Below are 25,141 nucleotides of genomic sequence, written 5' to 3'. Positions count from 1 at the left end.
TCTTTTCATTCAGCCCCCCTTGAAATTTTTGCCCTTTTTTTTTTTTGCAGGTGGTCTGTTTAGTGGCCTGGGCTAGACTCCCCAAACCATAAGTCTTTTTCTGAAGCAAGGTCTGGAGCTCGGGTTCCTATGGGGGGAGGTCATGCTCCCCACTCGTTGTGCCCCCCAGGCAAACCACCTGGACAACCAGACCCATGCAGACTCTGGAGCAGGTGGAGAGGAAGAGCCAGACCACCCCGCCTTATGGGCCGGTGAAGGGCCGGAAGCCTCTGAATAGTCTCTGCTAGGAGGTAGAAAGCACCCTCCCATCTTAATCATAGTAATCATCGCCACTACCATTTACTGGGTGCCTATAAAAGGCCAGCCTCCTCATACACATGATCTCACTTAATCCTCATAGCAACTGCCTGCGACTGTTATTATCCCCATTTACAGATGAAGAAACTGAATCTTTGAACCCAGGTCATCTGGCTCTCAAACTTGTGCTGTTTTCCTTAAGCCACCCTGTCTCTAATTTCTCCCACTAAAATGTCTCACATGCCATTGCCCTTACTCATTTCTGTCCATGTCTCCTCCAAAACACCATTTATCAATTCACTCAACAAGCATTTGTTGAGTACACTAAGGGCCAGGCGAGGGGCTGGGCACAGGCGCTGGGGGTAGGTTCATTCTCCCACCTCCCCTTCTGCTGGGTATCACCTGTGGGGTCTTGCTGGGCATCCCACCCTCACTTGTAGCTCACAGTGGACCTCGGGACCCCAAGACCAAATGAATAGAATGCACCAGCCCAGCCTTCACCAACGAGCACAATCTTATTCACAATAGAAACTCACATTTGCATCACACTTTACATTTTACACAACCCTTTCTTATCCATTAACTCATTTGATCTTCACAACAACCCTGTGAGATATGTCTGTTACCCCCACTTTATGGATACAGAATCTGAGGTTCAAAAAATAATGTTGCCCATTCTACCTCTTCAATAAAAGCAGGACTAACCCAGGCTCCTGGACCCTTCCACAAAAGGCATTAGGCAACCTGCTCCCCTCTGACAACCTCCCCTCTCACCCAGGCTCTCCTCTGGAAAGTTGGGGGTATCTCCAGCCCCCACGTAGTTACTCATTTTCAATCCCATCTCAAATCTTTTGCCAAACTGGCCACAGCCACCCCACAATCCCCACCTCCCAGATACAAATCCTCACTCTAAGCCTGCCCCATCTCTTTCTTCTCTGTCCTTTCTCTGTGGTCCTCTGAGCGACTTCTCCCAGCTCTGGGAGGTAGAGGGGAGGTGGGAGGCCCAGTAATTGGAAGAGGGAGGGGGAAAGTTTCCTACAGGGAACTCCTCAGGGGCCCTGGCACTCAGCTCTGCCCAACTCAGCTCCTGGAACGTCGGCGAGGTTGCGCAAAAGTGAGGAGGAGAGGAGCGGCAGTACAAAAGGGTGGGGGAAAGGTTAGGCACAGGAAGCCGTGGGAGAGAGCCGGCAGGTGGACCATCCTGGTTTCCCCACACACACCATTGTCCCCCTGGGAAACCTGTTGGTGAAGTTCTAGGTGTCTTATCCAAGAAGGGTCCTCATCTCAGCTATCCCCTTGCCTCCAGGCAAGTTGTTTTCTGTTTCTTCCAAACTGACTGGTTGAATGGTAGGAACCTTTCTGCCAGGGAAACTGAGGTCTGGGGAGGGAGTATGGCTTGTGGGGACACCAGAGGTCAGGGGAGAGTAGGGTCCACGTGCTGAATCAAGTGGGGACTCCTGCCCTCGTACTTCTACCTCCCCTTTGCCTGGTGCTCGGTGGGAGTGATGGTGACGTCACAGGTGTGGAGTCCCAGCCATGTACTGAGCGCCAAGCAAAACAGCCAGGGCGAGTGTATGCATCATCAGTGCCTGGGAAGGAAGGCCACTGCAAGAAGGGAGTCTGACGGAAAAACTTGACAGAGGGAAGGGAGGCACCTTGCTTTATCGGGGCGGGGAAGGCCAGAATAAAACTCGGCTGCTGCGAGGACCAGAGAGAGAAGGCCTGGGCTGGCACTGGAGAGGGATGTTCCCTCACTCTCCCCTCCTTTGCTTCTCCCAAAGCTTGTAAATGCCCCAGATATGAGCCAGCCCAGGCCCCGCTACGTGGTAGACAGAGCCGCATACTCTCTCACCCTCTTCGACGATGAGTTTGAGAAGAAGGACCGGACATACCCAGTGGGAGAGAAACTTCGCAATACCTTCAGGTAACTGGTCCAGAACCCAAACTCCTGCCTCCTCTGCTCCCCACCAAAATCCTTTCTGCACCAGGACACAGCTTCTGCACCAGTATCCCTAAGATGGGGTTAAGGGAAGCCCTGGGGAAGCGAGGTTCTGAATGATGAATTTAAGATCCTACAACCTCATCTGTACTGAGACCCCCAGGGAGGATGGGGAGCAGGAGCAAGAACCATCTAGAAGGGTTATAGGGCATCCCCAAACCCCTGCATGGCATCTCCCATATTCTCAATCCACCCGAGTCTCTCTGGGTTTGTTAAGGCACGGTAGATGAGCATGTTACATTATGAAGGGGTGGGGAGCATCAGAGCCCTTAATCCACACCCTGCTCCCTCCTTACAAAAAATACCTGAAGTTACCATCACCCCAAGCCCTTTGTCCTTTCCCTCCCGGATGTTCCTTCCTCCACTTGGTCCAGAGAATGCCAAAAGGAGGCCCTAAATTTCTGGACTTTCCTGAGGGGACCTACCAGGGTGTAGTCCTACCAGCGCCCAGGCTCTTTCCATTCTTAGCTCCCTGGAAATGCGATGGTGGGTATGAAACCTTGTCCATAAGGAGGTGCTACGCAAGGTGATCCATACCCACACCCCAGGAGGCTGGGGCTGCGAACGTCACCCTCCCCCTTCCCAGACTCCTGGCAGACCTCCTCCGGCCTAGCTATAGGCCGGCTCACTCTCCCTCACTCCCCTGGGGAGACGGCTGATTCAGTTACCTGGATTGAGGTCACTGGTAATGGCTGAAGTGGAGACGCAGGTGGAACTGGTTCAGGCCAGGGGAATCACCCACTTGAGTTTTTACTAAAAGCTCCAGCCCAACCCTGTTTCTCTTGGGAGGCTCCATTTCTGCCCAGTTAGTCTGTCCTCACAGCTGTGCTCCTCAGACAGGTGGTCTCTGCCAGTCTCTGTGCCCAAAGACTTTAGGGCACAGAGTCCGAGGATGAGAAGATCTGCTAAAAGATTGGATAATGAAAGCTGTAAAGGGATATAGCAAACTAACAATTCCCATGATGCTGGCATAAGAGCCTTGAACAGTGTCTGGCATAGAGAAGGTGCACCAATAAATATTTGTTTCATGAATGAATGAATGAATGTCTAGAAAGCTAATCCCTCTCAGCCTCTGTGTCCAGCTCTTCTTTCAAGCTTCAGATTGCTTTGCCCAACATACAGCAGACTTGCAAGTAAGGTTGGGCATGGACTTGCCCTCAAATGAGTTGCTTTTCTTTCCCTAGCCAGCTCTCTATTCATAAGTCCGGCTTTCTCTGCCACAAGCAGACCTGATGGAGCCCCTGCAGGGCTGGTTCTCTCTTCGAGCAACGCTTTAGAGTTGCATTAAGCAATTTATGCCCCATCTACCCCCCCTTCCAGCATCCCAGGAATGGCAGAGGCACCCATGAGCCCCAGAAGGGACAGGGGGTAAGATATTGATGATGATGCTGTTTCATGGAGTGTTAGTTGGAAAAGAAAATCTGCCCAGACTTTCCAAGGTACAAAGCATTGCCTTTGTTGGTTTCAGTCTTGGGTGACATCCAGGGGACCAAGTGTCAGGGAATCTATTGTTGAACAACAGCAAAGAGCAGGAATTGGTGCTGGGCAGGAAAAGAAGCCTCATCAGAGCAGGCCAGTGAGTCACCAGATGGGCCGTAAGTATTCGAGTTCCCTCAACTGGGAGAAGGAAAGCAAATGCCCCTCACCCACTTCCAGTCATCAATCCACCGGCTGTCACCCTTGAGTTTGTAAGCCCTTGTTCCTACCGCTCCTGGGTTTCTATGAAAGGACCTTGAGGTGTTCGACAAATAGGGAAGGAATCAACTCTCCCCACCCTGCGTTGACCAGCGAATTAATCCCTCCTCTGCTGCCCAGTGAATTCACAGGAGAAAGAACTCCGGTATTGGAGTTACCACACATACAGGATAGTGAGTCAGCAGAGTTCACCCTGCAGGAACAATAGAGCCTTCCTTTTCAAGGAAGTTCTAAGAAAAATGGCAGCAGGCAGACCCCACTCAGAGGTATTCACTCATTCATTTATTCAACAAATATTTACTAAGCGCCCCTGTGCAAGACTCAAGGTGTACAAAGATGAACAGGAGAGCTAGACTTTTGCCATCCGTGGTGGGGTTTGCTGCCTAGTGGGAGAGACAGACAAAAAGCAAGGAATGCACACACAGGATGCACACACAGCAGCAAGAGCCAAGGTACAGGTACCCAGGCCTGGAATCAGACAGACAGCACTCGGAGGAGCCTTTCCCAGAGAAAAGCCATCTGAGCCAGGAGACGGATCTGATACCTCCGAAGACTGAGCCACCACAACACTCATACCTTTAAGCCAAGTCTTGTAAACTCCCCAGGTAAGGAGCTGGCAGTCAGAAGACCTCCAGCTAATGCCCAGGGCAAGTTGACGAGCTCTTAAGAAAAAGTTCCTGCCTTTTCTTCTCAGTATCCCTGGCACACAGTTCAGTGAATTTTGAATGAACCAATGAATGAAATGAGCAGGATATGATAATCCCTCTCCAACATGGAATGTCCAAGCCATGCAGAGCCAACTGGAAATTTTCCCCTTTCCCCTCCAGATGTTCCTCAGCCAAGATCAAAGCTGTGGTGTTTGGGCTGCTGCCTGTGCTCTCCTGGCTCCCCAAGTACAAGATTAAAGACTACATCGTTCCCGACCTGCTTGGTGGACTCAGCGGGGGATCCATCCAGGTCCCACAAGGTGAAGGGGCCCCCTTAGCCAGGCCTGGATTGCCACTTCCCCAACCATTCCTCTCCATCCCCACTCCATCCGTCTGTGATCCCCATAAGTCAGTCGTGCTGCTGAGCTTCAATCTCGTTGTCCTCTGCAGGCATGGCATTTGCTCTGCTGGCCAACCTTCCTGCAGTCAATGGCCTCTACTCCTCCTTCTTCCCCCTCCTGACCTACTTCTTCCTGGGGGGAGTGCACCAGATGGTGCCAGGTAAGGCCTCTCCCCTCTGGGCAGGCAGGATGACCCAGACCACAAGGATGGGAGGTGTGGCAAAGGGGGCTCGGGAGACTTTCCACCTGCATTCTCCTAGAATTGTTGTCGTCAGTCCTAGGGGAATGGTCACTGTGAATGTCAGTCCCAGGTCCTCGGTGACCTTGGGGAAACCACTGAGCCTCTTTGAGTTCAGTTAGCATTACCTGTTCCATCTTCCCCCCAGGAATGAGAGGAAGGCTTGGCAGAATAAGATATACCATATGCTATACCATGCTTAAACAGATGTGAGAAATCACCATCTAACTCCCTGGCTGGTCCCAGCCGGCCACTACAGGGACATTTGTACTTCTCTGGTGCTAAGTGAGATGGAGAAAAGCCTGGTCACAAGCGCTGGTTTCTGGTTCAGGCTTTGCTTATATTTCTTATTTCTGAGTTCATTTCTTCACGCGTCTGATAAGACAATATTGACCGTTGAGGTGAAAGCACCTTGAAAAGCATAGATCATGGTTAGAGTGAGTGGTTGTTTTTATTATGATGGAGAAGAGCCTTGGAGGTGCAGGGACCCATCCCCCTGGGGGTCGGGAAGCGTTTCTGGGCCCCTTTCTGGTTTCCACGGGTGTGGTCCAAACCTCTGATTTTTGCTGGCTGGGTGGGGCACCACAGGTACCTTTGCCGTTATCAGCATCCTGGTGGGTAACATCTGTCTGCAGCTGGCCCCAGAGTCGAAATTCCAGGTCTTCAACAATGCCACCAATGAGAGCTATGTGGACACAGCAGCCATGGAGGCAGAGAGGCTGCACGTGTCAGCTACGCTAGCCTGCCTCACTGCCATCATCCAGGTGAGGGGGCAGCCCCCAACCCTGCTAGGAAGGCATCAGACCACCCTGCCCCTGCCTCAAAGCCTTAGCTTTGATGCTAAATCTGATTTAGGGGGCTGAGCGTGGAGGCTCATACCTGTAATCCCAGCACTTTGGGAGGCTGAGGTGGGCGGATCACTTGAGGTCAGGAGTTTGAGACCAGCTTGACCAACATGATGAAACCCCATCTCTACTAAATATACAAAAATAAGCCAGGCTTGGTGATGTGCGCCTGTAATCCCAGGTACTCAGGAGGCTGAGGCAGAAGAATCACTTGAATCCGGGAGGCAGAGGTTGCAGTGAGCTGAGATCACGCCACTGCACTTCAGCCTGGGTGACAGAGCGAGACTCCATCTCAAAAAAAAAAAAAATCCAATTTAGGGCTCTACCTTCTCCTTCCTCCCCATCCCAGGGCTAAAGTGAACCTTGAAAATTAACAGTGTTTCCTACCTGCATCTAGCAGGACCATAAAAAAAAACAACAGCTGCACCTGGTAAAACTGTCCTGAGCTTTAAAACTGTCTAAAAGACTCACCGCCTCTCTCCATTATCCCGTGGAGAAACCCAACTCTCTGCCAGTGCAGTCTTGCAGACTGCTACTTTTCTCTAACATCCCTCACCCTGCTCCAGCCTCCTCTGCTCCAAGCCACAGCAGCAGTTGCACAACATAAATTGAGCTTCCACAAAGGGTTGCAAAGGATTCTGCTAGGTTTTATGAAGGGAAGCACCGCATGACAGAATGCAAGAGCAAAACGCAGTCCCAGAGAGCAGCTTTCCATTCACTCATTCATTCAGTTTTTTGCCAAGAACTAGGCTAAACCCTGGGATACAAAGATAAGTAAGAAAGAGGTCCAATTCACAAGCTGCTCACAGCGCAGCAGAGGAAAGAGCCATGTCAACAGATAAATTTGTATGCAGTGAGATAAGCAGCAAAGTAGAGCTATGTACAAAGAACTGTAGGAACACAGAGCAGAGAGTCACGGAGGACCTCAAAGAGGAGGTGACACTCCACCTGTCTTAAAGGATGAAGCTAACCAGGAACAAGATATACAGAGGATGGTCCAGGCAGAGGGAACAGTGCCTAAAAACACTGAGGCCTGAGAGAGTGTGATCTGCCCAGGGAAAGCAAGGAGGTTGGTGTGGCTGGAGGGTAGAGGGCCCCAGAAGAGGATGGAAAAGTAGGCAGGAGCCAGACAATGAAATCTGGGGTCTGTCCTCTAAACAGCGGCTTTGGGTCTGATTAGCAGTTTATAAGGACCATTTCGGCTACACAGAGAATGAAGAGTGGGAGGTGGATTAGAATCAAGGCAGGGAACCTGCTGGGAGACTCCGCAGAGGCCCAGGCGGGAGTAATGCAGGCCAAGACCACGTAGAGAAAGAGATGGGGCTGGACTTGAAAAGAACATTTTACCAGAAGCTTGGTGATAGATTGGATGTGGGAGGTAAGGGAGGATGACTCTCAAGTTTTTGGTTGGGCAACCAGGTTAATGATGGTGTCATTTTCTGAGAGAGAAAACACTGGGGGAGGACCAGACTTATTTTACAGATAAGGAAGCCAAAGCCAGAGATGTGATGTAACAAAAAGGCCCATGCTCTAAAGGAACTGAAGGTCTAATGGCAGGCATGTAAAGCACAGTGAAGGGCAGGTGAAGGTCACAGATGGCCCGTTTCCCTCAAGCTACTGCTATCCTAGGACTGCACGGAGCTCCAGACCTAGGTGTGGGTGGGGCGGGTTGTTGGAACTGCTGAACCACATGGGTCTTCCCCCACCAACCACCTTTTTCCTCCTCTCAGATAGGCCTGGGCTTCATGCAGTTTGGCTTTGTGGCCATCTACCTCTCCGAATCCTTCATCCGGGGCTTCATGACGGCCGCTGGCCTACAGATCCTGATTTCAGTGCTCAAGTACATCTTCGGACTGACCATTCCCTCCTACGCAGGCCCGGGGTCCATCGTCTTTGTGAGTCTGGGGATGCACCCCTGCCAACGGGGCAAGGCTCCAGCAGACACACGAGGAGGCTGTACTGTTTTAAGAAGTTGTGAGCTCCTCATTGCAAGGGCTGGCTTAGCTGTTGTTCAGCGAGGATTCTGAGGGGGTTTCTGTCTTGGGAGGGTCAAAGTCATGACCTTGAGGTTCTTGGTAGTTAATCCCTGCAGAAAAGAGCTGTATCCTCTCCACCAGTTCCCCATTCTATGGCCTCAACCCCTCCCTGCCTGGAAAGTCCTTCCTTATGTCTAATCTCCATCCTTCCTTCTTTAGCTCAAAGTCTTCTAAAGAAAAAGGAAGCATTCCTTTTCTAGCACGAGTTCCCCATGTGCCTTTTGGGAGAGGGCGGTGGATGAGGGGACAGTGTTCCTGATCTGGGTTTTAATTCTGTCTTGGTGTGCCTCCATTAGCTTTGATGGCATCCCTTCCCTGGGTCAGACACCTAAAGGTGGGGTAGTATGGGAAGAAGGGGTGGGAGCCTGTGAGCATGATGCTCTTTCCCCCAGACCTTCATTGACATTTGCAAAAACCTCCCCCACACCAACATCGCCTCGCTCATCTTCGCCCTCATCAGCGGTGCCTTCCTGGTGCTGGTGAAGGAGCTCAATGCTCGCTACATGCACAAGATCCGCTTCCCCATCCCTACAGAGATGATTGTGGTAAGGACCGTGTCCAGAGCTGGGGTGTTGGGGGGCCAGGCTGTGAGACGAGGAAGCCGCTACCCTTCCTCACCCCATCCCCCCCACTGGCAGCCAGTGGGACAGGAAGTCAGATGTGAATCCATCCCATCCGCCATATGTGGCGTTTCCTCTCTTTCTACTGCTCTAATAATTCCCCCTAACGAGGCAGGGGAGTGGGATTCAGGGTCCCCAGAGAAAAGGGAGACTTGAGAGAGACCCCTGCCCTGGCCCCAACTTAGGGCTAATTCCCATTCTCCACTCTGGGGTTTGCAGGTGGTGGTGGCAACAGCTATCTCCGGGGGCTGTAAGATGCCCAAAAAGTATCACATGCAGATCGTGGGAGAAATCCAACGCGGGTGAGTCCAGGTGGCCAGAGGCCTGGCCCACCCGCACCACATGCCCCACTTAGGCCTGAGCTCGGAGAGGGAGACAAGATGAACTCTGTGAAAGTGCTGTCGAAACTGTATGACACTGGCCATGTCTGAATTCTTACTATTACTGTTTCCTGAGAAGGGCCACACAACCAGCCAATGTAGGCTATTTTATGAAAAATGAGTCTTAACTGCCACACTCCCCTTATAAATCTCATTCAACTGATGCTGTTAAACAAAGCCTCTCTGATCAGCCCCTTGCTGGCTCTTTGCCTTGCTCTAATGCATTGGTTCTTTGTCCATGCAGAAAGGGAGCTATTAGGTTCAACCAGATTCATGAAGCATCCACTCGGTGCCAGGCACCATGCTGGGCCCTGGGAAGAGAAGGGCGATGCTTGTCCTGCAGGGTTGGAGCAGGCACGGGAGGGAAGGCCACACAGCACCAAAGGTCTAGGGGTCTGTGGACTCATGAGCGTGCAGGGTTCAGAATCTGAGAGTTAACAAACGAGGCCCTACCATGTACTGGCCCAGGGACTTTGGGCAAGTTGGTTCTCTAAGCCTCAGTTTCCTCCTTTGTAAAACAGGATTGATGGTCCCTACCCTATGGGGTGGTGCTGAGGATTCAGACTGCATGGGATAACTTAGGCAAAGATTCCGGCACACCATGGGGGCCTGGCTGGTCCTTGTGGGCTGGTGAAGGATTTGGCTGCCCTCCCTACTCACACCCTTGGGCTCAGCCTCCTTCCGGGCTCCTCGGCAGGTTTCCCACCCCGGTGTCACCTGTGGTCTCACAGTGGAAGGACATGATAGGCACAGCCTTCTCCCTAGCCATCGTGGGCTATGTCATCAACCTGGCTATGGGCCGGACCCTGGCCAACAAGCACGGCTACGACGTGGATTCGAACCAGGTAGCTCCGGCCACCCCTGGCAGGACTGGGCAGGATGGGTCAACTCAGGCCTGGCATGAGGTATCTTGGGTGGGGTGCTCACTGTGCTGAGGTGAGGCAGGCTGCCTTGAGTGTGGGGGATAGGGGGTCCTCTGACCCCAAGAGGCTGACGTCCTCTTGACTGGGAATGTGTGACTTTATAGCCACAGGGTCACTCTCAGGTCCTAGGCCCACAATCCAGCTTGCATGCCTGACTGCACTTGGTCCCTGTGCCCCCCAGCCCCACACTGGCTTCTAATCCTGTCCCCTCCTGACAGGAGATGATCGCCCTGGGCTGCAGCAACTTCTTTGGCTCCTTCTTTAAAATTCATGTCATTTGCTGTGCGCTTTCCGTCACTCTGGCTGTGGATGGAGCTGGAGGAAAATCCCAGGTGAGCCTTGTTCTAGGGGAGTGGTGGGGAGGTGGTAACAGAACGGTTGCCCCAGAGAAGCCTGGGCACTGCAAGCTAGGCCAGCTCTTCTCCAACCCCCTTCTTCCCTTCTTAGTCTCCACTCCACCAAAGCCATGGATTGGAAATAAATCAAGAGCAAAGAATTCACACCTATCCTCTATCCCCAACTCTTTCTCGGAATAGGTGGCAAGCCTGTGTGTGTCTCTGGTGGTGATGATCACCATGCTGGTCCTGGGGACCTATCTGTATCCTCTCCCCAAGGTAAGAGCCCAACCATCGAGCAGAGGACAGCGAGAGACTCCAGTAAGAACAATCCCTGAGAGTTGTGTGGCACTTTACAGACTACAAAGTGCCACCGTTGTCATACTTAGTCTCAACCACAATCTGTGAGGTAGACAATGCAGGTTTTATCCTCCCCATTTTGTAGGTGAAGGAAACTGAGTCTGAAAGTCTAAGTAACCTTGTCCATAGTGAGGCAGCTCACAGTGCAGGGCTGGTCCCAAACTCCAGCTTTCTGGCCTCAGAGTCTAATCCCTAGGCAGCATTTGCACCTACCCATGAGTACCGGGCTCTCATATAGCCCAGCTAGGAGGGCTCTAGGCATGTGTCATTTAGGGATGAGGGGAGAGAGATAGGGCAAGGATGGAGCCAGGAAGGACCCCATGGCTCTAACGCCAGCACTTTCCACACCTAAGGGCAAATGCAGCGATTTGGGGGATCAGCCAGGGGAGGTGTTCCAGAACTCCATCTCTGTCCTGCCAGGCTTCAGGGTCGGGTATGCGCAGGAGGGCAAAAAGAAGGGGAAACCCTGGGGGCCTGGAGCAATGTTCTGCTTCTCTAGTCTGTGCTAGGAGCCCTGATCGCTGTCAATCTCAAGAACTCCCTCAAGCAACTCACTGACCCCTACTACCTGTGGAGGAAGAGCAAGTTGGACTGTGTAAGTATCGGGCAGCCTCTGGGTACCGGCCATGCCCCTGCCCTCTCCTCCAACCCCACAGCCCTGTCAGTTAGCCCTGTCCTAACAATGAACTCTCTAGTCTGCTGCTTCCTAATTAGCATAGCTGAGTGGTTAAAAGTCCAAGTTTCGAAGTGAAACATCCTATGTTCAAACCCTCACTCAGCCATCTGCTGGCTCCGTGGCCAATAGCAAGCCCCCTAACCTTTCTGAGTCTTGGCGTCTTAATCGGGGAAATGGTTATTTTGTACTCTCTGCCTCCCAGGGTTTTCTATGAAGAAGAAGCAAGGTAATACAAGTAAACATGTTGTCTACATCGTATTTTATACTCAACAAAGCTTATCTATGACTACTTTATGACATATAGCTCCAAAAAAGCAAAAGGAAATAGTTTAAAAAAAAAAAACAAACAAACCTAGAACATAAAGCCAGAGGACCAAAACCTTCAGGAAGTTACTAGACTTCCCTGGGGTTCTATTTCCTCATCTGTAAATGGGGGTGAGACTCATGCAGTCACGGTTGCGTCAAACACTGGTTCCGAGGATTAAATGAGATCACAGTGGGAAAACACCACACGGGCACAAACATTCTGCAAACATGACTTATTGTTATGATTAGTCACACACTCCACCTCATCTTCCTCTGGGCATAGTCACGAAGACCAGTGTACATTGACGACACTGCATTCTCTCCATTTTAAGCCCCATCATAACCTATGGGAGAGGATTTACTAACCTTTCTTAACGATGATGAAACCAAGGCTCAGAATGGTTAAGTCAATCATCAGAGGTAGGAAGTGGTAGAGTCTGGATTAAAACTCCAAGTCTTGGACTCCAGACCTCCAGGCTGTACTGTCTCATAGGGAAGGGAGGCTCACCCATCGAAGGCAGGGAAGAAAATCCTTAAAGCCAGAGAAGTGAGTGGCTCATCTGTGGTCACCGAGGGAGAGAGAGTGATGAGGACAGGGAGAAAAATTATACCTCAGTTCCCAGCCCAAGGATCTGCTTTGACCACAGCCCAACAAGCTCCTGCTATGGCAGTATTTCCTTAGGTTCATATGGCGGCTTGTGTTTCCATTTGATCTTCACAGCAATTCTCTACAGGAATCTGGGCAGATTTATTTCCTTTAGAGGAATTTGTGGGTCTTAAAATCTACAGGGGGCAACTATCAAAACTTCACCCAATGTTGGCCCCCACCCACACACAACGAGGCCCCCAGTCAATCAGAAAGCACTGCTGAGCTCCTGCCAGGGCCCACGCAGCTTGCTATTAGACAGAGAGAGGGAACTCACATTTATTGATCACCCACTGAGCATCCATCACTAGGCCAGGACCGTCACTTTCCTTAACATTTGAATCCTTTCATAAGGTAGGCGTTATTATTCTCCTTTTGTTTCACATAGCCATTAAAGAACAAAACTTTGGGCAGGGTGCAGTGACTTACACCTGTGATCTAGCACTTTAGGAGGCTGAGGCAGGAGAATTGCTTGAGGTAAGGAGTTCAAGGTCAGCTTGGGCAGCATAGCGAGAGCCATCTCTAGAAAAATAAAAAGTTAGCTGGGTGTGGTGGCACGTGGCTATAGTCCTAACTACTCAGGAAGGTAAGGCCGGAGCACAACTTGGGTTCAAGAGTTTGAGGCTGCAGTGAGCTGATCTTGCCACTGCACTATAGCCTGAGCAACAGAGAAAGACCCTCTGACTCCAAAAACAAACAAACACACACGTTTTGAACCCAAGCAGATCTGACCCCAGCTGCATGCTCTTATAGATGCTGCCTCCCTGTGTGCTGGGGCTTCTGTTAAAAACACAGACAAGATTAGGCAACCACAGTCAATCTAAGGGAAACAGGAAAGTGTAACTGAAGCACAAATAACATAAAATAATGCAAAAACGCAATTTAAAAAAAAAGAGAAGAGAGGCTCTGAGGTTTTACTAGCAGAGAATGGCCTTGGCTAATCCAGGAAGACTTCCTGAAAGAGGTTGTGTTTTCCCCAGGTCTGCTTTTGACATCTCTCTTTTTACAGTGCATCTGGGTAGTGAGCTTCCTCTCCTCCTTCTTCCTCAGCCTGCCCTATGGTGTGGCAGTGGGTGTCGCCTTCTCCGTCCTGGTCGTGGTCTTCCAGACTCAGTTGTAAGTAATAGCTTCCGCCCTTCCAGCCCCATAGTCGGCTCCCTGGGCCAGCCCTCAGAAGGCTACCATGCCACGGCCTGGCTTAGTCCACTGTACTTTCCACCTCTGGGCCTGACACAGGAGTTGCTGCCAGGCCCAAGGAGAGCCCAACCCAGCCAGGACTGTGGGCACAGGCTGGGCTGTTTGACTTCCCATATCCTGAAAAACCTAGAGGAAGCCAGCATAGTCTTGCTGGGGATGGCTGGGGAGAAGGTGGTGGCAGAGAAAGGAGGGCAAGAGCAGGTAGTGAGATTCAACATCCTTCCAAAGACACTGCCAGAACCCCAAACCAAATGGGACCCCACCCCAGGAGAGTGCCAGCGTAGAAGACAGAAGCTGTGTTCTACACACTGGGAGTATCACAGAGAAAGGGTCCTGGCCAAGGCAGGGAGGATGCTGAATGTTGGGGGAATCTATCTTCTCTTCTTGAGAACTCAGAACAAGGAAGTGATGACTTCAGGGCAACTGAACCTTGTCACCTTGTGTGCTCCCACCACTTCACTTCCCTGCCCTCTGGTCTGGAAGCTATGTCAAGGGCCTGCCTGTCATCCTCCTAGTTATAGGAGGCCACAGGCCACCAGACATATGTCTCCAGTGCAGAAAGACAGACACAGCAAGTCTGGGGGTGAGGACAGGACCCCATCCTACCTTGGCTCTGCCCCGGCTCCAGCAGGAGCACCCTTCCGGGCCCATGGGCCATGAACATTCTCTTATGTTTTTCTCTTCCTTCTTCATCCAGTCGAAATGGCTATGCGCTGGCCCAGGTCATGGACACAGACATTTATGTGAATCCCAAGACCTACAATAGGGTAGGTGATTCAAGCTTATGACCTCTTTCTTTTACTCTGCACCACCCCAAGAAGAGGTTGTTTTTTAAAGCCAATAAAGACATTTCTGCAACTTGAGCTCAGTCTCCCTGTCACAGGCCCAGGATATCCAGGGGATTAAAATCATCACTTACTGCTCCCCTCTCTACTTTGCCAACTCAGAGATCTTCAGGCAAAAGGTCATTGCCAAGGTAAGGCTCAGTGCCTGGGGAACAGAGGCTCTGGACAGAGAGTGGCCAGAAGATGGAAGCAAAAGGGTGGTGGGAGCTGAAAACAGGTCACTCCCATAGAGGATGGAGGTCAAGATTGCTATTGGTTCTCTCCCTACAGACAGGCATGGACCCCCAGAAAGTATTACTAGCCAAGCAAAAATACCTCAAGAAGCAGGAGAAGCGGAGAATGAGGCCCACACAACAGAGGAGGTCTCTATTCATGAAAACCAAGGTGAACAGAGGCCAGAAGCAGCCCCCGTGCCCTGCTCCCCTGCCCATTCTGATATTGCCTCCTGTTATTCATGGTACCCCGGGGACCCCACTTCCCACCCTGACAGGCAAAGACAGAAAGTCTCTGGGAACACTGCCTGGCGGCCGCTGGGCATTTTTCTTCTTCTTTTTTTTCCCTTTTATTTTTTACAGACGGAGTTTTGCTCTTGTCACACAGGCTTGAGTGCAATGGCGTGATCTCGGCTCACTGCAACCTCCACCTCTGGGTTTCAAGCAATTCTCCTGCCTTAGCCTTCCAAGTAGCTGGGATTACAGGTGCCACCACGCCCGGCTAATTTTTGTATTTTTGGTAGAGACGGGGTTTCACCATGTTGGCCAGGGTGGTGTCAAACTCCTGACCTCAGGTGATTCACCTACCTCAGTCTCCCAAAGTGCTGGGATTACAGGCCTGAGCCACTGCACCCAGCCTGGGCATTTTTCTTCTTGGATGAGGTGCTACCATCTCCCAGGGAAGCCACTGAACCCCCATGGCCCTTCTCCATTTTCTGGCTCAGATAGGATATGGCCCATGGACTTTTGAACAACCCAGAGGGGGAGCAGCAGTGAATTTCCTGGGGAACCTAGGCAGCCCAGGGCTAGCAAGGCCTGGGGAGTGGGGGGCATGGGAGTAATCCTTGTAATCCCAGCACTTTGGGTGGCCGAGGTGGGTGAATCACTTGAGGTCAGGAGTTTGAGACCAACCTGCCCAACATGGCAAAACCCTGTCTCTACTAAAAATACACAAAATTAGCCAGGCGTGGTGGTGGGCACTGTAATCCCAGTTATTCGGGAGGCTGAGGCACGAGAATCACTTGAACCCGGGAGGCAGAGGTTGCAGTGAGCTGAGATAGTGCCACTGCACTCCAGCCTGGGCAACAGAGGGAGACTCTGTCTTAAGAAATAAAGGAGCTCAGTGTCCCCGGAGGGGCTTTCTCCCGGACAGGGTGGGCTGAGGCTTCAGTGCCTCTCTTGGCTGGGTCCTCTCACTTTGTCTGGGTTGTAGGATACCAAGTTTGCAGGCCCTGCCCAAGAAGGGGCTTTGGGAGAGGCCTCTCTGGTGGAGCTTTCGGGGTCTGTGTTCACCATCACCAAGGAGAGTTATTCCCCTCCACCTACACCATCCATGCCCCTGCTTCAGCCACAGCAAGGTCTGGCTCAGTCTGGTGGTCCCTGACTCTGCCCACCATCTCCACCCCTCCAGACTGTCTCCCTGCAGGAGCTGCAGCAGGACTTTGAGAACGCGTCCCCCACTGACCCCAACAACAACCAGACACAGGCTAACGGCACCAGTGTGTCCTACATCACCTTCAGCCCCGACAGCTCCTCAGCTGCCCAGAGTGAGCCACCGGCCTCTGCTGAGGCCCCCGGCGAGCCCAGTGACACTCTGGCCAGTGTCCCGCCCTTCGTCACCTTCCACACCCTCATCCTGGACATGAGTGGAGTCAGCTTTGTGGACTTGATGGGCATCAAGACCCTGGCCAAGGTGAGCTCTTGGGGGCAGCAAGCACTACCTGCTCCGCCCCCTCTGCTCTGCTCTCCACATTCCCTTTCCTGGGAGCCCTCATTTCAGGAAGCTGAGGGAGGAAGCTCACCACGGAGGCTAAAGGCTCCTAGGGATCCCTCCTTTCCCCAGACGCTACCAGGATGGGACATTCTCCACAAAGCAGGCCCAGACGGCCCATGACAATGATTGGCTAGAGAGGTCTACCAGAGCTTCAGGCTCCCATGCTCCCAACGCCCCCAGCAGTGACCATCCCAAGTCCCTCTCAGCCACCAGGAACCCACCCAGGGTCTCTGAATAGGGTTCAGTTTGGCACCTGGTTCATGATCTGCTGCCCTTGTCCCTCATTCACTGGCCAGCCTAGGAGAGAGGAAGAAATAACACCAGCACCCCACACCATTAGGCCAAACAGACAGCCCACGGGACACCTTGAATGAATGTATCTATCTGATAACTTTCCAGCAGCCACCACCAATGGCAGGAGTCAGCAAACCTCAGAGCTGGCTCAGATAGAGGCAAGCCAGGGGAACAATGGGCACAAAGAGTGTTCGGACTGATGTCACCATCAACCAGGCTCAGGGCAGGCCCCATACCCAGCCTTGGGCCTCAGCTGGCTTCCTTAGCCGGGATCTGGAGTCCAGGCCAGCCTTGACTGAAGCTCTTGATTCCCTGAGCCTCTGTCCTCCCCTCCAGCTTCTGTCTGAAGCCACAAAGGAATCTGGGAATCTAAGCTACTGAAAGAAAAGATCAGCTGGGCGTGGTGGCTCACGCCTGTAATCCCAGCACTTTGGGAGGTCAAGGCAGGTGGATCACAAGGTCAGGAGTACAAGAGCAGCCTGGCCAACATGGTGAAACCCCATCTCTACTAAAAATACAAAAATTATCCAGGTGTGGTGGCAGGTGCCTGTAGTCCCAGCTACTCCGGAGGCTGAGGCAGAAAATTGCTTGAAGCCAGGAGGTGGAGGTTGCAGTGAGCCGAGATCGCGCCACTGCACTCCAGCTTGGGTGACAGAGAGAAACTCTATCTCAAAAGAAAAAAAAAGAAAAGATCTAGCCCCACAAGAAGGGGCCATGGTGACTTTAAGTGCCTGCCACATTGGCAAAACTCCATTTCCGCCCCCCTTCCCAGAGGAGCCATCAGCCAGCACTCCAGGGAGAAGCGGTGTGCTTTGCTGCTATTTTCGTCTTTGGCTGCTGGGCTCTCGGGGTTGCTTATTTGTTTGGCTTCCCCTCTGAAGTACGTTTCGTGAATCACTTTTGAGACCCACTCAGAACATTCCTTTCCTTTTGCCTCCCTACCCCAACACTTCTAGCTGAGCTCCACCTATGGGAAGATTGGCGTGAAGGTCTTCTTGGTGAACATCCACGGTAAGACAAAGAGAACATTTAGGGACTGAAAGGCTGGCAAGGAGTGTGGGGTAGGAACAGTTGGTGGGGTCTGAATAGTGAGGAGCTTGGAAATGAGAGCACCCAGATATCCTCCCCAAGCTGCTGCCTGCTCATAAGAGCTTCAGGTACAAGTCCAAAGAGACTGATCAGATTGTATAAACATCCTAGGGGCCTTAGTGACAGAATGAGGGTAAGGGGGTCATGGAGTTACAAAAGGACAGCTAGGATTCTAATCTACCCCATAACTAATTTGCCATGTATCCTTGGCTGAGTCACTTTATCTATCAAGGGATCTATCTCTACCTATGTAAAACAAGAGGGCTGACTAGATGGATTTGAGGATCCTCTCCCAATCAGAAACTCTGTGAATCTATATAGGCATAGAGCACACCCAGGGAACGTATAAATATGCAGTTTTGTAGGCACACAGCCTCCAAAGGGTGCATATACACAGCCTCAAGGATGTGGCCACAGAGCAACAGACATTTACATTACTAGCATGTATGCAAACTGCAGAGATGTGGGAGCAAGTGCACACAGACACACAGGAGAATGTGAAGGGGCACATACATACACCCCCAGCTCCCTGCACTGGGTCAGACCCCCTCCAGCAGGGCTGCAGGTCCCAAGCTCCACATGGCCATGCTCAGGGAGAGAATCTGCAGTGGCAATGACCTGCTATGATATGCTCTGGAGTAAGAAGCAGTGGATTCTCCCCAACCTCACTGGACACCCCCTCAAGAAACCATCTCTAGGATTAAGAGTAATGGTTCTGCCACACATTGGAAGTTGCTGGAAAGGTCTGGGAAAACAAGAGGAAGGATGGGTCCTTGGGGGATATAACTGGCAACGGCCTCCTCAAGGATGGCTTAGGCTTTTCCACTTGAATCACCACAAAGTACTGACTCCCTAAATCAAACTGCTTCCTTCTGCCCTGGGTTGAACGTTCAGCATCCTCAAGTTCATGTCGCCCTCTGCTGTCCAGAGCTGATATTGCACTGCCAATGCCATGGCCCTCAGATACAGCAAGAGCTCAGACCTCAGGCCTCTCCCATCCCTGCTCTGGTCTCACCATCTTCCCCACCCCCAGCTCCAATCCACAATGGCTGTTATCTTTCTGAAGGTGATCTTTTCTCCTTCTAGCCCAGGTGTACAATGACATTAGCCATGGAGGCGTCTTTGAGGATGGGAGTCTAGAATGCAAGCACGTCTTTCCCAGCATACACGATGCAGTCCTCTTTGCCCAGGCAAATGCCAGAGATGTGACTCCAGGACACAATTTCCAAGGGGTAAGGTCCTTGCATCTGGGGAATCCTAGGCTCCAAGGCACTGAAATAGCAGGACCAAGATGTATTAGAAAGAACACAAGAGAAGGTTTAAGTTCCAATATCAAGTCTGCCATTTCAGTTTTCTGAATCTCAGTTTCCTTATCTGTAGAAGGAGCACCATCAACTAACATTACCTACCTCTCTGCATTTTTCTTTTGTTTTGTTTTAGGGTTAAATGATAATTACATCTTTTGTGTCACTTGAAAGTGCTTTGCGTATTGTAAAAATTCTTTATCAATATAAATTTTCTGGCTGCACAAACACCCAAAGCGTAGAAGAGCAGGCCCACTCTGCTGGCATCGTTCCCTGCCTCCTCCACATCTCTTTCTAATGGGGGCTTTGGGGAAGGAAGGGGAGGGGAGAAAGCCTACCCATTTTAACTTACCAGAGCTTAGAGATTTCAGGCTGATGAGGGATGAAGAGATTGGGTCTGAGTTTTATCTCAGCTTTTCGACATTTAATTTACTAGCTCAGTAAGTGACATACAAATGGGATACAAATAACAGCATCTAAAACTCCAGAAGGCTGAGGAGTCAGAAAAAGCCCACGCCCTTGGGGTCCCTGCCTAGGTATCCCCAGTCGTCTCTCAGCCTTCAGGGTCCCCTCCCAGCTCAGCTCCTGCCCTTGGCCTCCCAAGACTCTGTTTGTGCCCTAGCCCTGGATAAAAACCTCCCCCGCCCTCTGTGGGTCATAAGAAAGGCTTTTCTGGCCCTAGAGCAACGATTTGCTCTTTGCCTTAAGAGACTGATGAAGGTGAAACCATCTGTTCTAAGTGCTGAAAGACTGCCCAGGAACACACCGGGCGCTGGCTCCTGCCCTCCATGCCTAGAGGGAAACCCTGGGGGAACAACGGGCTTTCCTGCTTTGTGAACTTGTCCGCAGAGCAAAGAGGGAGATTCGGGAGGAAACTGCAGTATTTGCTAGTGCCCTAATCATGTTCAGCTACTCTCGTTGATATGTATACTTTATTAGTTATAGACATAAATAATTTATATTTTGTATAACATTACTTACATATTATAGACTACATTCACAGATACAAATCACACACATAAACACACACCTTTTCAACAGCGTGGTGACGGACAAAGCAAGCAAAGTGAGGCTGGTTATCAGACTTTAACAGATTAGAAAACAGATTCCCAAGAGGACAGGAATTCCCCAAGGTCAGGCAGCTAGCCGGTAGCTTTTCTAAGCTGGGTAAAACCTTCCCTGCCTCTAACGGCCCACAAGGGAGAGAAGACCGTGATACACACCTGTCTGGTATAAAGGGGAAGACCACAGCTGTGATGTTTTTGTGAGGCAGGTGAGGGAAGGGGCAAGAGGATGAGTCATGTGTCAGGAAGCAGCGTCCAACCAGAGCCTGTCCCTTTTCCTGCCACCATGCACCAACTTTGCTGTTCAGTCACTGAAGCTCATTCTGCACCGACTTCCTCCCTTCCAGGCTCCAGGGGACCCTGAACTCTCCTTGTACGACTCAGAGGAGGACATCCCCAGCTACTGGGACTTAGAGCAGGTGAGCTGAGGGACGGGGCTGTGAGGGTGGGAGCAGGGTGAGGAGGGGAAGGATGGAGTCGCTGTCAAATACAAGGTGTTCACTCGGCTGTCTCACCTCCAGCCCAGAGCAGTCACATTCAAGGCCACAAAGATTTGTGGTCATCTTTGTTTCTTTTCTTTTCTTTTCTTTTTTTTTTTTTTTTTTTTTTGAGACAAAGTCTCACTCTCTCACCCAGACTGGAGTGCAGTGGCATGATCTCGATTCACTGCAACCTCTGCCTCCCGGGTTCTAGCAGTTCTCCTGCCTCAGCCTCCTGAGTAGCTGGGACTTCAGGCCTGTGCCCAGCTAATTTTCGTATTTTTAGTAGAGACAGGGTTTCACCATGTTGGCCGGGCTGGTCTCGAACTTCCGATCTCAAGCGATCTGCCTGTCTCGGTCTCCTAAGTGCCTGGATTACAGGCATAAGCCACTATGCCTGGCCTTTGCTTTCATTCTTCTCAATCCCTGAAAGGCATCGTGGGGAGAGGGTGAGTCACTGGACCAAGTCCTAGAGAACTAGTATCTATTCTTACTCTCCAACACATCATTCATGTGACCTTGGGCAAGCCACGTACACCCTGGGCCCTAGTTTTTATCATCTGTGAAGTTAGGGAAACATAGGTAATACCTGTCCCATCCACCACACCAGATTGGCAGGGCAGTCACTTGTTCTTTCACTAATTCAGCAGGTATTTATAGTGTACCTACTGTTTGCCTGATGCAGTTCAGGATGGACAAACAGCAGTGAGCAAAACAAAGGCCTCTGCCTTTTAGAAACGTATGTTCTAGTAGAATAAATGAATTCTGGGTCTAAAAATAAATTATTATTGCATGTGGACAGGGCTTAAGAACTAAAAGACATGTGGCTGGGTGGAATGGTTTACACCTGTAATCCCAGCACCTTGGGAGGCTGAGGCGGGCGGATCACCTGAGGTCAGGAGTTTGAGACCAGCCTGGCCAACATGGCAAAACCCTGTCTCTACTAAAAATACAAAAATTAGCCAGGTGTGATGGTGCATGCCTGTAGTCCCAGCTACTCAGGAGTCTGAGGCATGAGAATCACTTGAACCTGGGAGGCAGAGGTTGCAGTGAGCTGAGATCGTGCCACTGCGCTCCAGCCTGGGTGACAGAGCGAGACTGTCTCAAAGACAAACAAACAAAACAAAACCTAAAAGGTCTGTGGATATGAGGGATCACCATCCCCACAGGGCCCCTGGATTAACACCACCCCACCAACACCCTGAATTAAAAGAAACCAGATAACTAGGTTTGGAGAAATCTGGCTTTGGGTCTATGAGAAATAGTGTCTCTCTTTGTGCTTCTTCCCATTCTTTTTGACATTGAGCTCCGTGGTGCTCTGAATCCATCTCTCACAGTGCTGATGGCAGGTGGGACAGATTAGAAAATAGAGCTTGAGCCACAGAGATTTGGCAGACTGATTTCTGTGCCCTCTTGGAATCTCCAGCACATTCCGAAAAGCCTGGATAGGACCAAAATAGCTTATCAAAGTGAGAAAGGACTTTAGAGCTTGTCTACTGCCAACCCTTGTTTTACCCAATGAGGAAAGTGAAGCTAAAAGGGGGCGAGGGACACGTGGAAGGTCACACAGCACACGGGAGGCAATTCACATGTAGATTTCTGCACCTGCTCCTGCCACGCTGGACTGGTTCACCTCCTAGGATGACCCTGCCTCTCCCCTGTTCACACACACACTCTCTCACGCACACACACACAGGCACACATGGTGCCTTGTTCTGGCAAGGGGTTCCTAGGGTCACCTCTTGGTTGCAGCCACTGTGACTCCAACTGGTCTAACCTCTCTCTTCCCCTCCCACTTCCTTCCTGTGGTTCCTGCAGGAGATGTTCGGGAGCATGTTTCACACAGAGACCCTGACCGCCCTGTGAGGGCCCGACCAGTCTTCATGCTGCCTATAGAGCACCTGGCACTTGGAACTTCCACAAAAGATGAGCCTGGGTCACAGGGAGTGTCGGGCAGAGGAAAGTGCATCCCCCAGAGCTTGGCTTCCTGTCTCCTTTCCCCCGTCTCCTCCCCTCTTTCCTTCCCGCATCTCCAGAGAGAGCCTCTCAGCAGCAGGGGGGTGCTACCCTTCCAGGAGTGAGAGTCTGGTGAGCCCAGTCTTCACCCGTCAGGCCTTGGCCGCAATGGACAAGCCTCCTGCTCGCTCCACCCCACCCACCTCTGCCCTGTCCTTGGCAGCTGAAGGACACCTTGACTTCCAGCTTTTACGAGTGAGCCAAAAACAGAAGGACAAGTACAACTGTGCTGGCCTGCTGTACAAGCTTCAAAAAGTGTCCCAGAGCCCACACGGCTCAGTGTCAGATGGTGTCAGGCTGTCATGGGACATAGGGATAAACTTGGTTAGGACTCTGGCTTGCCTTCCCCAGCTGCCTCAACTCTGTCTCTGGCAGCTCTGCACCCGAGGACCATGTGCTCTCCACACCCAGGAGTCTAGGCCTTGGTAACTATATGCCCCCCTCCATCATCGCCAAGGCTGCCCAAACCACCACTGCTGTCAGCAAGCACATCAGACTCTAGCCTGGACAGTGACCAGGGCCATCGAGACCACCAGAGCTACCTCCCCAGGGGCAGCCCACTAAGGTTCTGCCTCAGTCCCCCGAAACATTGGTGCCCCTGCCCTCAGAGGCTGCTCCCTCCCCCTGGAGGCTGGCTAGAAACCCCAAAGAGGGGGATGGGTAGCTGGCAGAATCCCCTGGCTTCCTAGTAATAGATACCAGTTATTCTGCACAAAAGCTTTTGGGAATCCTTCTTTGCACCCAGAGACTCAGAGGAAAAGAGGGTGCTAGTACCAACACAGGGAAAACTGATGGGACCTGGGCCCGGACAGTCCCCCTTGACCTCAGGGCCGGTCAGGGAAATGCCTCCCTTTGGTAAATCTGTGTTATCCTTCTTTACTTGGCAAACAGCCAATCATGTTAACTCTTCCTTATCAGCTTGTGGCCCAGAGACACGATGGGGTCCTTCTGCAGGCAAAGGAGGAAATCCTCCAGGGACCCGCTGCATCCCCTAACTGCATGCAGATATGGAAAGGGGCTGATCCAGATTGGGTCTTCCTCCACAGGAAGATTCCTTAACACGCTTAGGACCTGAGGCCATCTTCTCCTATGAAGATGAAAATAGGGGTTAAGTTCTCCACATGTACAAGGAGGTATTGAGAGGAACCCCACTGTTGACTTGAAAATAAATAGGTTCCATGTGTAAGTGTTTTGTAAAATTTCAATGGAAATGCACAGAAAATCTTCTGGCCTCTCATCACTGCTTTTCTCAAGCTTCTTCAACTTAACAACCCCTTCCCTAACAGGTTGGGCTGGCCCAGCCTAGGAAAACATCCCAATTTCTAACTTCAGCCAGACCTGCATTGTGTGTCTGTGTGTTGAGTGAGCTGATCAGCTAACAAGTCTTCTTAGAGTTAAAGGAGGGGGTGCTGGCCAAGAGCCAACACATTCTTGGCCCAGGAGCACTGCTTTTCTGTGAATTCATTATGCCATCTGGCTGCCAATGGAACTCAAAACTTGGAAGGCGAAAGACAATGTTATCTGGGATTCACCGTGCCCAGCACCCGAAGTGCCAAATTCCAGGAGGACAAGAGCCTTAGCCAATGACAACTCACTCTCCCCTACTCCACCTCCTTCCAAGTCTAGCTCAGGCCCAGGAGGTGGGAGAAGGTCACAGAGCCTCAGGACATTCCAAGTCAGAGTCCCCTTTGAACCAAGTATCTAGATCCCCTGAGGACTTGAGGAAGTGATCCTTAACCCCCAAGTAATCATCAACCCCCAGACCAGCCTCAGAACTGAAGGGGATTGTTGATCCAGTGGCCTGGAGTTGGGGCTCAGGGAGAGGTCTGCAACATGTCTGAGGGTTGCAGAGCCCGCTGTGGAGGTAAGATTGGAAACACGTGGAGCAGAGGGAAGACATTGAAGAAAACGTCTCCGCTGGAATATTTGGAAAAGAACACTCTTCTGGACCTGGTTGAAACAGGAAAGATGGAGGCAAAGTAGTGAAATAATCCAGAATTTCAATACTTTTGAATGTTCTTAGTGATACTGACCTGTGATAATATAATTCCCAGGGAGGTCTGGGAACCTTATCTCTTGAGATATTTGCATAATTTATTTAATTTAAGACTCATTCTCCTTTTGTTTGTTTTGGTAATAAACTGGATTTGAAATGTGAACAAATGCACATGTTTGGGTGGTTTTATAGAAAAGCAAAACAAGTCACTTCCACGGAGACCTGGCCTTGCTTTGCATTATCCTAGGGGGAAGCAATGAGGACTCAGATTTCTCCATGGGTCTCCCAGCTCCTCTCCAAGTTCTGATTTTTCACTCCTGGGAATGCATAAACTTCCACGATCCAGCTAAATAACAGAAACTGGGGAGAGAAGATTGGGCTGAGGGGTCCACACACCCAGTACCAGTACCCAGAGTCAACTCTGGATTTTTGAGGCTATAGGCGATGTCAAAGCCCCATCATCCCTC

The 25,141-nt window shown here is 51.2% G+C and overlaps 1 protein-coding gene and 1 long non-coding RNA gene across 2 annotated transcripts in view; one reads left to right on the top strand and one right to left on the bottom strand.

Moving 5' to 3' along the window:
* LOC105484831 (solute carrier family 26 member 9) overlaps positions 1 to 24,936 on the top strand; it is a 30,410-nt gene extending 5,474 nt beyond the window's left edge. Inside the window, exons 2-22 of the mRNA XM_011746871.2 lie at positions 2,079 to 2,221; positions 4,819 to 4,958; positions 5,089 to 5,199; positions 5,866 to 6,041; positions 7,853 to 8,017; positions 8,551 to 8,703; positions 8,998 to 9,080; positions 9,856 to 10,003; positions 10,300 to 10,413; positions 10,618 to 10,695; positions 11,276 to 11,371; positions 13,414 to 13,520; positions 14,299 to 14,368; positions 14,485 to 14,577; positions 14,717 to 14,830; positions 16,070 to 16,351; positions 17,683 to 17,737; positions 18,902 to 19,047; positions 20,531 to 20,602; positions 22,481 to 22,524; positions 22,699 to 24,936. Coding sequence (XP_011745173.1) covers positions 2,097 to 2,221; positions 4,819 to 4,958; positions 5,089 to 5,199; positions 5,866 to 6,041; positions 7,853 to 8,017; positions 8,551 to 8,703; positions 8,998 to 9,080; positions 9,856 to 10,003; positions 10,300 to 10,413; positions 10,618 to 10,695; positions 11,276 to 11,371; positions 13,414 to 13,520; positions 14,299 to 14,368; positions 14,485 to 14,577; positions 14,717 to 14,830; positions 16,070 to 16,351; positions 17,683 to 17,737; positions 18,902 to 19,047; positions 20,531 to 20,602; positions 22,481 to 22,524; positions 22,699 to 23,107 — 2,781 coding nt within the window. The 5' untranslated portion in view covers positions 2,079 to 2,096 and the 3' untranslated portion in view covers positions 23,108 to 24,936. The remainder of the gene's footprint in view (positions 1 to 2,078; positions 2,222 to 4,818; positions 4,959 to 5,088; positions 5,200 to 5,865; positions 6,042 to 7,852; positions 8,018 to 8,550; positions 8,704 to 8,997; positions 9,081 to 9,855; positions 10,004 to 10,299; positions 10,414 to 10,617; positions 10,696 to 11,275; positions 11,372 to 13,413; positions 13,521 to 14,298; positions 14,369 to 14,484; positions 14,578 to 14,716; positions 14,831 to 16,069; positions 16,352 to 17,682; positions 17,738 to 18,901; positions 19,048 to 20,530; positions 20,603 to 22,480; positions 22,525 to 22,698) is intronic.
* Positions 13,305 to 16,861, bottom strand: LOC139358437 (uncharacterized). Its single transcript, XR_011613275.1, has 3 exons — positions 16,686 to 16,861; positions 14,208 to 14,358; positions 13,305 to 13,761 (listed from the first exon to the last, which is right to left on the bottom strand). It is a non-coding gene; the product is annotated as an uncharacterized lncRNA (long non-coding RNA).
* Positions 24,937 to 25,141: the final 205 nt, after the last annotated feature.

The sequence above is a fragment of the Macaca nemestrina genome, chromosome 1, assembly GCF_043159975.1.
Source record: "Macaca nemestrina isolate mMacNem1 chromosome 1, mMacNem.hap1, whole genome shotgun sequence".
Lineage (NCBI taxonomy): Eukaryota > Metazoa > Chordata > Mammalia > Primates > Cercopithecidae > Macaca > Macaca nemestrina.
The sequence above is the reverse complement of the archived record's forward strand: the minus strand, read 5'-3'. Positions and strand labels throughout refer to the sequence as shown.